This window comes from Plectropomus leopardus, chromosome 10, assembly GCF_008729295.1.
Source record: "Plectropomus leopardus isolate mb chromosome 10, YSFRI_Pleo_2.0, whole genome shotgun sequence".
NCBI lineage: Eukaryota > Metazoa > Chordata > Actinopteri > Perciformes > Serranidae > Plectropomus > Plectropomus leopardus.
In genome coordinates this window covers 17,962,465-17,979,851 of record NC_056472.1, presented here as the reverse complement: position 1 = coordinate 17,979,851, position 17,387 = coordinate 17,962,465, and the positions used below count along the sequence as shown (strand labels likewise).

General features: G+C 39.1%; 1 protein-coding gene across 1 annotated transcript; it reads left to right on the top strand.

Annotated features, from left to right (window-relative positions):
* The first annotated feature begins 649 nt into the window (after window positions 1-649).
* tlk1a (tousled-like kinase 1a) lies at window positions 650-17,370 on the top strand. Its single transcript, XM_042494961.1, is given in 24 exon segments — window positions 650-843; window positions 845-883; window positions 885-921; window positions 5,677-5,798; window positions 5,885-5,956; window positions 7,444-7,482; window positions 8,277-8,352; window positions 8,451-8,494; window positions 8,713-8,808; window positions 8,901-8,987; window positions 9,107-9,199; window positions 9,444-9,554; window positions 9,643-9,779; window positions 11,305-11,493; window positions 11,698-11,764; window positions 12,981-13,078; window positions 13,302-13,383; window positions 13,490-13,581; window positions 13,803-13,892; window positions 13,996-14,165; window positions 14,346-14,481; window positions 15,317-15,428; window positions 15,514-15,621; window positions 16,293-17,370. Coding segments are annotated over 24 exon segments (2,310 nt in total). The 5' UTR covers window positions 650-801; the 3' UTR covers window positions 16,464-17,370.
* The last annotated feature ends 17 nt before the right edge of the window (window positions 17,371-17,387 follow it).

Genomic DNA, 17,387 nt, shown 5'->3' with positions numbered 1-17,387 from the left:
GGCATTTGTTCTGAGAAACACCAAAATCACACAATTTACCTTAGTCAGAAAAAGAAATTATGCATTCTTCAAAAATCCCTAAAAGTACACAATTTGCCACAGTCAGAAACTATGAAAAAACATTGGATGTTCAAATTTCTGACAATCCTTGGACACATCATGAGCTATGAACGCTTCCGTCAGAAAAAAATAAACATTCAAATCTGAGCTTTAAATCGCGATACTTTGTCAAAATCACTTTATTCTACATCTTATTAAAACTTTTGATCAGATTTGCTAATATATTAGTCAAAATGACAACGTACTAAACTATGAAATAGGTCATGACTATGGCTTATATTTTTTATTAAGTATCTCGTAATTTTGACTTTATTTCTTTGCCGAAACGGGCTCCCATAACATTTATTATACTGGCCAACATTAATTTAATTTTTTTCCAGCAATTTAAAACTTGTGCAGTGTATGTAATTAAAAAGCAGTGTTTATGCCCGGGCTTCTTTCTTCATGTTATCATTGACGTTAAGAAAAAATGTATCACCCTCGCGATAAGAATTTTGCACACGATGCATGACGTTTCATTGGCAACCACTTGAAGACGGAGAGGTGGCCCTGGAGCCAGGACGCACTGCTGAGGTGTGAAGAGGTTTGTGTCCTAAAAACAGATAATAATTACACATTTTCACTCGGTGTCAGTCGCCGTACCCATGTAAAACAACGGTGGTGTGTCAGTCGGTTAATTTCTTAGCCCGTGTGGAAGATTAACCGTGTGCGCTGCAGTATCAACACACGAAAAGTAGCTTGATGAGTGTCCAAAGTAGTGGAAGTTTGGAGGGGACGCCATCTTTGGTCCCAGCTCTCCACGTCCCCAACACGGACTGTGTTTTCAGCAACAAACCACGGCAGTGGTGAAGGCCCAGGAAGGTATCGTTAAACGAATTAAGACATACATATTTTTTGTATATGCTCGTTTAGCTCATTTTGTGCAGAACGAAAGGAAATTGTGTTTAAACGACCGAGCAAATCTTGGTGGCGAAACAGGCTTGCTAGCTAACATTACACTAACGCGTCAGCTCCAAAGTCAATTGAGCCTGTTTGGCTAGCTAGTAGCACTGAAGACACAGGACCGTCTTTCTGTGCTCAGGCCAGTGCAGTAACCTTAAGAGAAATACGTGCATAATGGCGATAAACCTTTACGAGAGCAGGAAGGTTAACCGCTGTAGTCGGTGCATCCTTCTTTAAGCATGCAGCCGTCATAGAAAGCAAACGTTAGTGAAGTTACAGATGGATGTAAAACGGATCAGTAAATGCAAGAAGGGAAATCAAGCATTTGTGGGTGATGGTAACGTTATATCACCGGATAAGTTATGTGTGCATCGCAATCCTTTGTGTGTAGACTGGTGTTCTCTTACCAGCAGTGGTCACAATATGTGTGCATGTGTAACTGATGTTAACCATCATCTTAACGGTACACAAGGGTCTAAGATCAGCTTTAAACACGACAGTATGTACCTAACATCTAGTGTAGTCTTTATGATAGCCATTTGCTGCAAATGCTGCCGCACTGGATGAAAGGTAGCCTTGTTTGACCTTTTGGTATTACTTGGAGCAATGCATGTAACGCTAGATGCCACGACAATAATGAGGGGACACCCATGGGATACATGCTGCTTTGGGCTGTGTAGCATGCTAACATACACGCAATCAAATGCTTATTTGGTCATTTTTGTTGACCCAGTGTACTTATCAATTAATACAATCACGCCTTCTTGCACCCTCAGTAATTTGCAATGGATACTGTAATGATGGAGGACTTTACTTAGCTTGTGATTTAGAGGTAGTGCCTCAATTTCTTTCACTGTTGCATGCATTGATTGACTATTTATGATGGCTGAATACATCAGTTGTTGTGGTAAATATAGTAAATTTAGACTATTTTTGATGTTTTTTAAGATGAATTTGTCAATGAGTGAACCAAGGTGGAAGTTATCAAACCCAGATTATGCCATTGATTTTTAAGACTTTACAAGTGTCTGCCATAAACAGGTGGTCACTCTGCTGAACTGCATGGAGTTAAAATGACATCCACAGCAAGAGTTGTAAGGGTTCAACCACTTGTTCCTGCAGGGGCTTGAATATAGATAATACTTATGCACTGAGGCCTTCATGTTTGAAACAAAGGGAAATCCTTGAGAAACACAACACAGCTGATTTGTAGTTATAATGTGACACTGGCATAAATATTCTGGGTGGAAAGTATGATATGGTTGTGGAGCCGTCTCAGCAAAACCAAAATTGCACTGAAAAGCAGCAGCAGGAAGGGTTTTAAAGCTACACCCTCTTTTAAAGATTATGGTTTTTATAGTTGCATTCATATAAATTTTACAGGTTCAGTTGAACACCTACAACTGCACATAAACAACAACTGCTTCTTGTGAGTATTTCAATGCTTATGTTAAATTCATGGTAAAAAGGTAAATACTGTATATTCACTGCACTATTTACTTGCCAGTTGAACTATATTCAGCTTAAAGTTGAAAATTGTGCATTTCATATCAATGGTAAGAAATTAGGTGAGGAAACTTGTCTCTCTATGTTTTGGTGATTGCAGGGTTAAATTTTTAGCACTGCTGTAATAATACTGATTGCCAGATAGTCTTGTTTGTTTCTCTAGTTGTAGAATACTGATGACTGTTGTTGATGACTTGTTCAGGAAAATAGACTGTAAGTTTGATTAGAAACCACAGACCCATCCTGGGTGACGAGCCCTTTGTTGTTTCTGAGGTGTTTTAGGAAGAGGAGATGGACCTGTTGTTCGATTATTAGTGAGATTTGTCCTAAGAACATGTTTTTTTTAACCATTGCAAGTTCTGCGAGCATGGGGGGGTTGTGACTGTTGATGTGATCTTTAGACGTTATCACATAAAAGTGTGAAGGCAAAGGTCAGAGTATATTATCAATCTCATGAAAATGTGATCATTGCTTCTGTAGTAAGTGATTAATGTGTAGTGGGCATAATAATGAGAGCTTTATGATAGACGATTTAGATTTGCAGTCAAACAAAACCATCTTAATCAAGAGAAAAGTATTTCAATAAACCATATTATTATTTTTTGTTTGCATGCAGATCCTGATTACGATGCATTGTCCTTGTCTTCAGACAACTGTGTGCATCTAATAATTTAATTTTAGACATTAAATTTGACCTATAGTTCCTTTGTTTCTATGTTGCATTTTAGTGCACTACATATGATGTAGAGACCAGTCATTGGGTAACCATAACGGTATTATTAAATTTGGTTTTGGAACATTAATCGCAAGCCAGGTTAATTTGGCAGCCACGTCTTTCCCATGTAGCATAGTTTAGGTTTTTGACAAACATACAAGTGACCATGAGGTTAGTCCAACATTCCATCAAATTATCCCAAAATTAATATAAAATGTATACCAAGCTGTGGATGCACGATATTGGATTTTTTGTTGATATGCCAATATAAAAACAATCCATTTAGCTGATAACTGATATTGATATTTCTGCCTATATCCCTAACTAATTTTAGTGATCAAGTCTTTTCCTTGGTGAAATTAACATCATATTATGCATACTCTTATCGTGTTGGCCCACCAACAGATGGAGACCTGAAATACAAATCTATGTTATATATATTCATTGTGCAAAATAAGAAAACCACTTTTAACCTATGGTTAATGTTTTGCACATGTTCACTTTGTAAATACACAAAAAAAATCTGTGATATCTGATATCTAAGCCAATATCTGCTGATGATGACGTGTCAGTATTATCATGCATCCCTATCCAAAACGGGCCCCATTGTAGTTATTTAAAAATATGATGGAGGCTCTTTCTGTCTCTGCTGCTTTTTGAACTCTCACTGTTTATGGTTGGCGGGTCATTGCTTGTTAGCCAAATTGTTAAAAACATTGTGGTACTTTGTTTTTTTTTTTGGGCTAGAATATATATATTTATTTTAACAGTGGAGTATAAATTCATTTTGCTGCTGGTGTTATGGATGCTATTTTATGCTTCTTGATTTGGACACCTGGGGTAACCATTCAGTGATTCGATCACCGGCTCTTCCTTTTAGAAAAGAATAGAATAGAAATACTTTATTTAACCTGTGAGGGAAATTGTTTTATCATGTCAAAGTATCTTTAGGCAATATACTGAACCGCAAATCATCTGTGTGTGATTGTTTAAACTGAACTGCAGGTGGCACCCTGTATGGTAGCTTCGGCCACCACTGTATAAATGCATGTGTGAATGGATGAATGTGGCATGTAGTGTAAAAGCTCTTTGAGTGGTCAGAAGATTAGGAGGGCGCCAGTCCATTTACTTGATCATCTTTCTCGTGCTTATCTGGAAAATTGTCGCTAGCTGTTATCAGTTAGTGACTCAGCTATATCCTACCTGTTACAACACATTTCTCAAGTGGCATGTTGCACTTTTATATACAACTTAATAGCAGACTTACTTTGTGGTAGAAGATATAATGAATGACGTTTTGTTTAGCTGTTCTTGCTAAGGCTTGTTTTGCACTATCGGACATTACAACTCTGGGCCTAAATTAAGTTCAAATTTAGTGCACCTCTAAGATGATCGAAGCTTTTTTTGAGATGTGAAACTTGTATTTGTGTGCAGTTTTATGTATTATTTGCATGTCAACAGGGAAGTTGACCCAACTAGTATTTGACTTTCCACAACTAATTCTTATTGAGTTGTTTTGTTAAGTCTGTGGTTTTATAATGAACATTTTGCAAATAAATGAGTTTAGTCAGCCACATTCTGATTACGGTTATCGTTTCCCTTCATCTAAAAGAGATCTCTCTTTTTTCCCCCCATTTTAAGTAATTTCTGCTTTATTTCCCCGAAGCACTGCTTAAATGCACTGATGTTAAATGTATGTTTAATAGTTTGCATGTTTCTCTATAGGTGCACATTCATCATTTGACTGATTTTTGTTTGACCACAAGAATGCTCTTTCCTCAGCTGCTCTGATTGTTGTGTTATTTTTAGGGAAGGATTTCTCAGTGTTTTAGGTTTTCCTCCATTTAAGTCAATTCCTTTGTAGATTCAAAATGGTTGTCTCATTAAAGCACAGGTTTAGTGGGCAGACCCCTCTGAGTCAGCAGCAGCACTGTAGCCCAGGGAGCTCACGTAACAGTCCCACAGGAGCACAGTATTCATCAGTGCCTAGCAGTCGAAACATTGCTCTTGGACTGTCAGGATAATAGCGTTTGTGGCTCAGAGATGCCTGGTACTTCTGGACCTCGACTTTGCATTTTGAGTTATTATAAATGATTTTGGTGACTTTACTTTTTGTAATAATTGTGATCGCCTGCTTCTAGTAGATGTAGTTGTGATGCAGCAGTAAACGTATTGACAATCTTTCTTATTTGTGCTACACACATGCAAAGTGAAACCTTTGTTGATATGCCTCTGGGGAATAGGCATACATTTGGTCTATATCCTGGTCTAGACTAAAATATTATCACCTGTCAGTTTGTATACATAACTAAATTAGCCACCTTTATTATAACTCTGCTCTCAAGCTCATTGCTACTGTGTCATCTGCTCTTGAGTGGGTGCATTCAAAGGCTTCAATTAAGCTGATCCTTGAATAACGGAGACATACTGTGAATTGTTGCTAATCCTCCCAGGCACCATGGAGGAGCTGCACAGCCTGGACCCCCGGAGACAGGAGCTACTGGAGGCTCGCTTTATGGGTGGGGTCAGCGGCAGCACAGGGGGCAGCACTGGTAGCACAAGCGGGGGAACCAAAGTGAGTGAATATTTGGCTATGTCACTGTTTGTACACAATGATTGATGCAAATACTGTTATCATAAAATAATCTCTTTTTTCCCCAGGGTTTGACCAATAATGAATGTTCAAATCACAGTTTTGGAAGCCTGGGATCCTCTAGCGACAAGGAGTCAGAGGTACGCAAACCTATAGACACAAATAATTTGCGAGTCATTATTATTAATGATTTAATTGGTTGTATAAGTAATATGTCAACATCCCCTTTACATTCTCACTGCTGTCGAGCCAAGCCTAATTAATGAGTTACAATGGCCAGTTTACTTTTCCTCTGCTGGAAAGTACTCCAGAATATAAAGGATTATTGTATGTATTGTAAAATACCTGAGTCATAGTGTGACTGAGTTGTGTATATATCGCTGTCTCAACAATGGTACCAATTTTCAACTATTCAACATATGTTCACTCTGATCATAACTTTATTTGAATCCAGCTGATATCATCAACACCTTCATCCAGATATTTTCTAATCATTGATAGATTTACTAAATCAACTACTTGGCCATTTGGCTACATAACTTTTTACATTTAAATGTCTCCGTCGAGAAATGTGTAAGACCACCTTCATATCAACAAAGGCTTGATTTCATTTCAGTTCATTGCATTGGCACACCATGGTATGCAAACCACCATGCTGTGTCCTGCTATATAATTAGCCTCAAACTAGATTTCCACGTTCATATTTTATGTTCCTGCTGTACACTGGAGCAGCACACCCACGCCACTTCAACCCCGGGTCTTGATTTGCAGTAGTGTTATGAAGAGGCAAAGTCCTGCCCCTTCTAGTGAATCACCATGGGACTTTACTTAGAATAAAATATGCATAAGTGACACCGTAACTTAACTTTCAAGTATAACATGCCTAGGTCACGACTGTGTTGGTGAGACAAGAGATGTAGTTCCCGTAGTGGTTTCACGCAAAACTAATTGGTGCTACAACAAACTGTGACTTTGTTGACTTGAAAAATCATCTTTAAAATTGACAAACACCAAATGTGTAATTCATGGCACAATTCAAATGAGATGAAAAATTTGCTTCAAATTGACTACCATACATATTTTACAAAATAATGTCCCATGGGGGACACCAGAAGGGGAGGGACTTTGCCTTTCTATTGTTTATTCCCTCTAAGGCTACAATAACATACTTTAGCAGCATTTTGTTGCATTTTTGATGCAGTTTTTTTAACTATAATGATGCAGGAATTAACCTTTACACACTTCTATTGATAAAAAAACTGGACATTTTTTTTTTTGCTCTGTGTTCCCTCATGACATTGTTTCTAATGGGGCACAAGTGACAACTTAGATCAGACCAGCACATGTTACTGCATCAAATAATGCTCTGACTTCATCAAGTTGGTTGGTTTTGGTCAAAGTCAAAGTATGTGAAATAGTAGTTCTTGTGACGACACAAGGTGATGAGGACAATCTAGGATTTTGACAGATTTGCTGTTAAATAATTTCATTGTTAATAAATACTCTTAGAGTCTTAAGAAGCAGAAAGAAGTCCTCGACTATTTTGTAAACAGAATCTGCTGGCTACACTCGGGTGTTCTGTTCTTTTTTATGATTCTAAAAATCTTTCCTTTCTCTCTCTTAATAGGGGTCAGATGTGAAAAGAGGCAGTTCTCCTGCTTATTCGGTTTGTATATGATGAAATCTTACAACTGAAAGTTATGCTGATATTGGCTGTTGTATATTACACCACTGTTGTTAACATAAAAGCTGGACAAAACTGAAACTGCAGTGAGAGCAGTTGCACAAGTCAAAGTAAAAATCTGTTGTTGATCAGAAATAAACGTTAGGATTCACCAAGACTATTTCCAAAGATAGCCTCACACAGCTACAGTGTTGTGATCAATCGCAGCAGCAGCACGTTTAAGGGGTTATGTCCACCATAGTGTTTTTTACTGAGGCAGTGTATTTTGTTAATTCTTTGCAATGGTAGGGCTGCATATTTACGCTAAGCTACAAATGCCAGCAGCGTGGCAAGGCAGTGAGTGATAATTCTACAAGTTGAGCTGCCTGTTTTCTTTTTTTCTGAGCACTAAGAGTTGAAAAATGTTCAAATTTGGATGAAATGCCACACTCATGAATGCACATAGACTTGCGGGTCCTTCCTCTCTCCCTGCGTTCCTCAGCCTTCCCTTGATCCAGTGCAACTGCCAGAGCACGCTCTCTTCCTTAGGCTGACATTTTTACTACTGTGGATATTGTCTGATGTCATAGTAACCAAATTCAACCAAGGCGTCTAAGATGAAAAAACTCTTTGCCTCCAAAGTGTTCCCAAACGCTCTCAGCTGACGTTTCCTGAGGAGCACCTGGCATTTTCGACAGGGGAGCAAACACTTTGGTGGATATGGCCCATAAGGTGAAAGCAGCCTTTGTTGTAAGAATTGTTTAAATAAACATTTTAAAATAAAATTTCTCTTTCAGACCCCGGAGAAGAAACAGTCAGAAACAACCAGAGGCAGAAAAAGGAAACCTGAGATCCAGTCAGAGAGCAGCCAGGGTGAGTTTGTTAAACTGGTTACATTTCCGCTCTTGTTAACAGTATTTCTTTGAAATGCTTTGATAAATAACATTCTTCTTCCTCTTTTCTCTTCACAGGGAAATCAATTGTGCGAGGACCCAAAATAAGTGATTATTTTGATGTAAGTTTTCAGTTTTGTTTCGTTTTCGCCAGATGTTTCATACGCTGAAAGGAAGTGTCGAGCGAATAATGAGTGCTGTATTAGTCTTCCAGCCACTTAGGAATAATCCATTTCCTGTCTCTAAAATAACAGCACTGTGGTAGAAAAAGAGGCGTTAGTGGGTCTGCTGTTATCAAACGTTTGGCAGTGATGTCACCTTTTCTCTATTAACCTTTTAGTTCCAGGGAGGAAATGGGTCCAGTCCTGTGAGAGGTCTCCCACCAGTGATTCGTTCCCCCCAGAACTCACATTCCCACTCCGCTCAGGGTATCGCTGTAAGTTACGGCAAAATTGTACTCAAAATCTCCTTTGCTGCTTCGTTTGTTGTTGCCTTTTCACAGAGGAAGTGCTCTCTCTGATGTTTCAGGTTAGACAAAATAGCTCATCTCCTACTAGTCTGTCTTTTGGGGACCACATGACACATCCAAAGCAACTAGCGGTCAAATTTGTTCAGGTGAGGAGGTGTGATTGTGGAATGTCTGGACACCACCGGTGCTTTGTATTCGCATTTCAATGTGTTTGACAATTCCTGGCAAGTTTTTAAACAACTTCTTTTGTTTTCTTCCACTTTAGACTGACCTCACAGTGTTGAAGTTGGCTGCCCTTGAAAGCACTAAGAATCTAGACCTTGAGAAGAAGGAGGGGAGAATAGACGATTTGCTAAGGGTAAGAAGAAGGTCTTACTCTGTTCACTACTTTGCTGAAAGGCTTGACTGGGCTGCGATGTTACTTAAATGCAAAACAATTTGTACAGTGTTTGAAAAAATCATGTTTGGTTAAAAAAACAGACCTTGATTTGTTTTGTCTTATCAATATTATAAAACATATTAAGATTTTAATAAGTGGTGTATCGGGAAAATAATATAAATTGTGCAGCTGCTGATTTGTTTTTGTTTTTTTTGCTTCACAGGCAAACTGTGATCTCAGGAGACAGATAGATGAACAACAAAAATTACTTGAAAAGTACAAGGAACGCTTGAATAAATGCATCACCATGAGCAAGAAGTTACTCATAGAAAAGGTAAATGTATTGTTTTTCTCAGTGCATTCAGCATATACTGTATGTCTGCAAACTTGCATTGTAACCTATATTTTGTATCGTTCTTCAGAGCACCCAGGAGAAGCAGGCCTGTCGGGAGAAAAGCATGCAGGATAGACTTCGTTTAGGCCATTTCACTACAGTGAGACATGGAGCGTCATTCACAGAACAGTGGACTGATGGCTATGCCTTCCAAAACCTTGTGAAGTAAGCAGCTTTTAGTGAGATCCTTTTTATCTTACTGATAATTTATTTTCCTTTTTTTTTATTTTTATGTAATTTTTTCCCCATTTTTTAAAAAAAGGTGTTTATCTCTAAACACTCTCTTTTCCTGGAACAAACACCCAGTGAAGCACTTTTTTCTTGATATGTAGGCTGTAATAGTTTAGTGTGAGGTTGTAGTTGGGGAAACTTTTAAACATTTAAATTGTAGTAATCTTCTGGGGATAACCTTCCACGTTATGTAACATATCGACATACTTATTTTCTGTAGCTGATGATGAATTGTTGCACTAACATGTGTCCATGTGTGATCTTCAGCTTTCTGTCGTTCTCGTTCCCTCTCTCTCTACACGTATGCCAGCAAGTTTTAATCCGATATATTTGAAAAATGCCCAGCAACTGGGGCAAGAATTTTTTTAGTGAGTCCTTGAAAAGTCATGGAAAGATTTTGAAATTTTGTCCATGAAAATGTTTGGGAACCCTGCTTTTATGAAGTTGAAGGGAAAAGGGACCTGGATAAAAGCCACGCTGTTTGCAAGTTGTGTCTAATAAACTAAAATATTCTGGGAACACAACAAACATGAGAAACCAAATTTCACGTTTCCGCCCACAGTTGAAGGAAAACAGCTGTTTGCAGATGCTGCCAACCACAGAAGAATTGAGCAAGTGATATGACAGTTTCCATTAAATAAATAAGAAGAACAATAGGAACAAAAGAAAGTTTGTTGGCAAATGTAACCTCACAAGCTGACATTTTTCTCAATGAGAAAAGGGAGTCTCCTTGGAGTGTTTAACAAACTGCCAAAAACAAGCCAACGAAACTTGGTGTTCCTCAGTTTACATTCTGAGGTCTACTCCAACAATGAGAAACAGTCTTGGCTGCGAGTGATGGAGACGGACAACAAAAGTGCACAGGGAAAGCACATGTGGTTGGTGATGACATTGCCCAGTCATGTAGAGCCCCTCATTTTATATTCATAAAATTCATAAATAAACAAATGTAAATTAGATGCTAATCTGCATGAGAAGTAAAAGGGAAAATGTTTATAATGATCATCTGCCTGTAGCAATTAATTTTACTCAGACAGATGTAATCACTGTTTGAGGGTTTCACTGTAGTCACACAGTGAGAAAAAAAATAATATATAGATGAATAAATTTGATGCATTAGGATGCATCGATATTTGTATTATGATTTCATTTTAGAGATTGCCACCCTTCATATTTGGCTGTTTCTCTCCTGATGTGTTGGTAGATTTTAATTGGTAGGAGCTCCCCACGACAACCCCAATAACGCTGAACATTATAGGCATCGGTCCAAACTTGTGAATCACAGTCGACTTGGTAAATTCTGTTTTAGGCACAGTCCAAAATTAGAATTACAGCTTTCATATTTGCTGATCATTTTTACCATGGTGTCACATTAAATGTTTTGACAAGAGAACATGGAGTACAATTATGGAAATGTTAATGATGCCATCTAACAAAAAACACTGCTTTCCATCTGCAGGCAGCAAGAGTCCATAAACCAACAGAGAGAGGACATTGAGAGGCAGAGAAAACTTCTAGCCAAGAGGAAACCTCCATCCTCGAGCAACTCCCAAGCACCAACCACAAACTCGGAGCCAAAGCAACGCAAAACCAAGGCGGTGAATGGAGCAGAAAGTGATCCCTTTCTAAAACCCAGCTTACTTCAGCTGTAAGTTCAGGCCCGGCTGTGTGTAGATTTCTCTATAGATTTGGCTTTATTCCTTTGCATAGTCTGCTGTTGTAAAGCAAGTTTAACAGGACTGTACAGACAGTAAGTGAGCAGATGAAAGTAGTGATCTAAGTAAACATTGAGATGCAGTTAACTAAAGCAAATGTTTTTTTTTTCCCATTTTATCTCTGTCATTCTGGAAAGGCTGACACTAGCAGAGTACCATGAACAGGAAGAGATCTTCAAACTGCGACTTGGACATCTCAAGAAGGTTTGTTCACTACTTAAACTTCAACTTATCAGTGGGAGCATTTGTCTTCCTGTGCAGTACAGCCACACGAAGTTATGTATTAATTCATTTCACAAGCCACTTAATTTATCTAGGACCATGATTGTGTGTGTGTGTGTGTGTGTGTGTGTGTGTGTGTGTGAGAGAGAGAGAGTGCGTGCATGCATATTTTTGTTCTCTGTTAAGACACAACCAATGAAATAGTGATACTAGGCCATTTCCAAGATTTAAAACAAGAAAAAGAAATGGACCAGAGAGCAAAACTATCCACGCTGCAGCAATGGTTTAGTCTTGCTGGGAAGTCGATGGAGCTCTGTGGCACTTTGAGGCACTTTGCAGTGCTTCCACCTCCTTTCTGTACCCAGCACTTAGTTTACTCTGATAGTTTCAGTTTCCCTTTAGTCTAGTATAGCTAGTATCATTGCTGTTTTGATTGATTGTGTTTTTTTTAATTATGTACTTATTACATATTTGCCATTTGTCTAAACAAAGAGAGAGAGACACACACACACACAAACAGGCCGAGACTTGGTTCTATGTGTGATTATTAAAAGCAGAGGAGCAGAATCACGTGTTGACTGCAGCTATTTCAAAAATTTCATTTTAGGTATCACAGAAAGAGAAAAGAACCAAAAAAAGGTATTGTTGTGTACCGATACAGAATTTGAGGCACTGTTATCAGTTCAAGTGTGAATGACACCAAATCCCAATCCTGGATACCTTGAATAACCTGTGGAATGAATGAATACATAAGGTCAAGTGCGTGTACTGCACTGAGTGCCCTCTTACTGTACCAAACTTTGGCACTGATTGATTTAATGTGAAGTGGTAGTTGGTAGTACTGATATAATTTACTTTTGAAAGAATAGAACAGAGTCAGTATCTTATACAGGTAGAAAATCTTTGTCTTCAATATGAAGATGATCGAATATATTCAGCCCGATTCTCCAGCTTCCTGAGCTAAACCACTGTTCGCTTTTGTGTGAATCCCCCTAACGATGGAGGGAGCCTGTAGTTTGCCGAAGAATACGCTTCACAGGCAGCCCCTGACAGACTCCGTACTAAGTCAACCGTTAATATTTAATACAGAACTAGTCAGCTGTGTACAAGTGGGTTTTGATGAGCTCCTCTCCTTGTAGCCAGAGTTCTGAAGTTCTCTCTGTGCATTTGTGTGTTTGTGCTTTTGAATCATTTATAGGAAGAAGCTGAGATCCAGGCGGAGCTGGAGCGTCTGGAGAGAGTGCGCAACCTTCACATTCGGGAGCTGAAGAGAATAAATAATGAAGACAGCTCACAGTGAGTTTGAATCAATTTCTTTGACAGTTGCTGCATTGACATTGGAACATGATGTACACACAGGGCCAGTATCCTCATCCACAGTGGTGATTTTATGTGACTGGATGAAGCTTTTTTGTCTTTTTCCACATCGTTCATATATTGGCACAGTAAGGCTAATTGTCATTGACACATACTGTAGGTCTGTGCCTGTTATTTTAATTGTTCTGTCCTCCATCCACAGGTTTAAAGATCATCCAACATTGAATGAACGATATCTGCTCCTACACCTTCTAGGAAGAGGGGGCTTTAGTGAAGTTTACAAGGTAGGTCATTAAACGTTGATGTCATAGGTGTCAAAGCACATTAACGCTCTCTTTGCAGGTGTTGCTTTTCATGTATAAGCCGACCTTTTGTGCAAATGTTGTGCAGGCTTTTGACTTGATTGAGCAACGATACGCTGCTGTGAAAATCCACCAACTTAACAAGAACTGGAGAGAAGAGAAAAAGGAGAACTATCACAAGTACGTTGGCTCATGTAGAAATGTATAACCTCACCTGTGGTGCATTATTAGTGATAAAAATGTTGGGACATACTTACACAAGCTGTTCGGGTTTCCTTGACATTCAGTGTATTGTCCTTCCACTCCATATGCCCCAGCACAGGGCCGTCAATGAAGAATACAGCACCCCCACTTTCATGCCTTTCTTGATAATAGAAGCATAATTACCTTCCTCTCCACAGGCATGCATGTCGAGAGTACAGAATACACAAGGAGCTGGACCACCCCCGAATCGTGAAACTTTACGACTACTTCTCACTGGACACAGACACGTTAGTGCACTTGTATTCTTGTTAATGCATTTCCAGCATTTTTCAGTTCATTTCTGCTCGATGTGGGACGTAATTCTCAGCAAGTCTTTTTTCCACTTAATAGGTTTTGCACTGTCATGGAGTACTGCGAAGGCAACGACTTGGATTTCTACTTGAAACAGCACAAGCTAATGTCTGAGAAGGAGGCACGGTCCATAGTCATGCAGATTGTGAATGCACTAAGATACCTAAACGAAATCAAACCCCCCATCATCCATTACGACCTCAAGCCAGGTGAACATGCCCATCTGGGCAACTAACGACTTTCATTACATCAATTCAAGAAAATATTAGTTGCTCTACATTAAATCAGATTGTGACAACTAAGTGTCCGTTATCTAGCGGGCTGAAGAATCATCAAATATAGTATGCCATTTCTTTTTGAGTGCTGACTTCTTTTACTTTGATTTCAAGGCAATATCTTGTTGGTGGACGGCACAGCCTGCGGGGAAATCAAAATCACTGACTTCGGGCTGTCCAAAATCATGGATGATGACAACTATGGTGTGGATGGGATGGACCTGACATCACAGGGTGCAGGGACCTATTGGTGAGAAAAAATATCCCTCCTGTATACACAACATGCAGTATAAGAACAATCATTGTAGCAATACCACACAATAAAAACACTCTATTATATGTTGCAGTTCTGCAATCAACTTTTAGCTGCGACCACCAGCTCTTTAGGTCACCTTGGCGCATAACTTTGAACAGATGCTTGTTCATTATTTTGTTGAAACACATACCATTTTGCCACGTCCCCTTTCATAACACAATTGTTGTATCATTTGACAAGTGACAAGAGTTTGTGCGGTTTTGTGTGTGTGTTTGTGTGTGTGAGCGGGTGGATGCATGCATTTACACAGTCGTAGCTATTGTGAACATTTCCCTTGTTCACCAAAAGGGCAGAACTATCTTTGTTCTTTTGCAAGTGTCTCAATGGACACGCTCAGTCAGTTGTAGGCAAAAAGCATGGTCTTTGGTTAGTGTGGCCTGCACTGATGACAAGAAGAATGATAGAAGAATGATAATAACAGAAAGGGTTATTAAGGGTAATTTGAAGAAGAAGATTGATAATATGCAATTGTCAAAAGTTTGGCTCAGTCACAAAGACGCACATAAGGCAGGCTGGGAGGCTTACAACAACACTGCAGAGACCTTTGAGAGTTCAGTTGGGGAAAACATTTTCAGTAGGGCTTGGGAAAATTGCATTTTGACATATTTTTAAAACTGTGTCTTATGTGTAAATTCTCGATATGAAAAGTAACTTAAATATATGTAGTGGAGTAAAAAATACAATAACTGTAAAAAGTGGCATAAAGTAGAACTATTCATGTAAATTATAAGTACCTCAAAAATCATTTTTTTGTTGTTATTCCTGCCAGGTACTTGCCTCCTGAATGTTTTGTAGTTGGCAAAGAACCTCCAAAGATCTCCAATAAGGTGGACGTGTGGTCTGTGGGCGTTATCTTTTTTCAATGTCTTTATGGAAGGAAGGTAAGGACGGCAATATAGATTCTACTCATGAATATTTCTGTAATTTCTTGCATAATGATTAAACACCACTCTTCCTTTTTTTAAGCCTTTTGGCCATAATCAGTCACAACAAGACATCCTGCAGGAGAACACCATACTGAAAGCTACAGACGTTCAGTTCCCCGTCAAGCCAGTTTCCAGTAATGAAGCGAAGGTAGGGACGAACCTGCCTACAAAAGATACAGACATTTTAGAATAAGTGTTGTATTGTCAAAGAAAATGTATTTTAAAGGGGACCTATTATGTTTTTCCGTATATACAGCATAATGATACAAAATTGAATGTTCAAATTAATTGTGGCCAAAGTATCAAATGATGAGGCAAACATATGTAAAATTAATCCCCGTGAGAAAACCCTCAGGCTTCAGAGCGTTCTGAATACTGTTTCGAACTTTTTTTTTTTTTTTTTTTTTTAACTTTTCAGACAAGCTTGTGTGTTACCTTCTCCCACATTTCAGATCATATTCCTGCTGGAACATGTCCAGTTGTGACAACTTTGAATCAGAGGCATTAATTGGCGATTTTTCATTGTTAAAAATTTTCACAATCCTCTGGTATAGTCATCATGGCTGCAGTGATGATGCAGATGTGCAAGACCTGGAAACGCTGATTGTTCAGAGGAAACAGAGCTTTTTTGGGAGGAGGGCTTAAAGAGACAGGTGCTGAAATTAAGAATTTCAGACAGAGGGTGAATGCTAGGGTTCCAGCATTAGTTGTAATAAAAACCCAAAATAGAAGTATGAACCTAAAAATGAGCATATTAGGTCCCCTTTAAAATTTTAGATTAACTTGCAAATTTTTCATACTATCCCTTCCCCCCTCCAGGCCTTCATAAGGCGATGCCTCGCCTACAGGAAAGAGGACCGGATCGATGTTCACCAGATGGGAAGCGACCCCTACCTGCTCCCTCACATGCGGAGGTCAAGCTCCTCTGGAAATCTGCAGATGAATGCTGCTGGCTCAGGACCTGCTTCCTCCAGCATCATCTCATACTGACAGCCTTATACTGTGACTAAAGGGCAAACTGACCAAGTTGCTCTCATGCCTGCAGAGCTTCTTAGAGGCTCTCGCCATGGGAGAAGAAAGCAGCCGGCAACAGGAGGAGCAGGACACTGATGGGGAGATCTCACCTGGCCTCTCCTGACCTGTGCCAGGCTTCTTCTTGTTTACCAGGGCTTGATCAATGGAGGGACAGTGAGGGGATGGCTTTAAAGGACATGGGTCAAAGGATCTTCTGAGGGTCCGGTAAAAGCACTGAAACTGACGATGAATCTTGAAGAAAATGTGACTGGACGCTCTGTTCAGATGTTGCAGATGGATAAAGCCTTAAAGGGCCGAAGGGAGACTTGGCAGCCCGCCGTTTAGATTAAATAACATGGTCCTGCCAGTGTGCAAATGATTCAGCTGCTAGAAGTTAATTTACTGTGAGAAGAGGACAGTCATCGTTATGTAGAACTACAAAGATTTCACTATTGATTTGGCTAAATGTTTTGTTTTTCACAAATGTTAGGCTTTAATTTGAGTTACTTATCCATGAGAATGTAATGTGTAGCATAAAAGTGGCATCTAGTGACATTTAGGTCGGGGCAGCGTACTTAACGTTTAATGCACAAAGTAACCAAATGTAGAAAAATGACAATGTATAGAATCCTATGCAGGAATATTAATTAACAGATAAAATTGGAAACTGTATATGCTGTACAGGTGAATTTTCAAATTTTGAACTGCAGCAGTAATGTGTACAAAGAGTTAAAATTCCCCCATGCAAAACTAGTTTCCTGGAGTGTTTCATTTTGCTGCTTTGCTGCTCTTACTTTTTCAAGGGCTGTAAGTTCCACTTCGGGTACAAATTGTACAGTTCTGCTAAGAGTGAATAATAAATGCCAGGAAACGTTTTTCTCTCCCAGTGAATGGTACTGA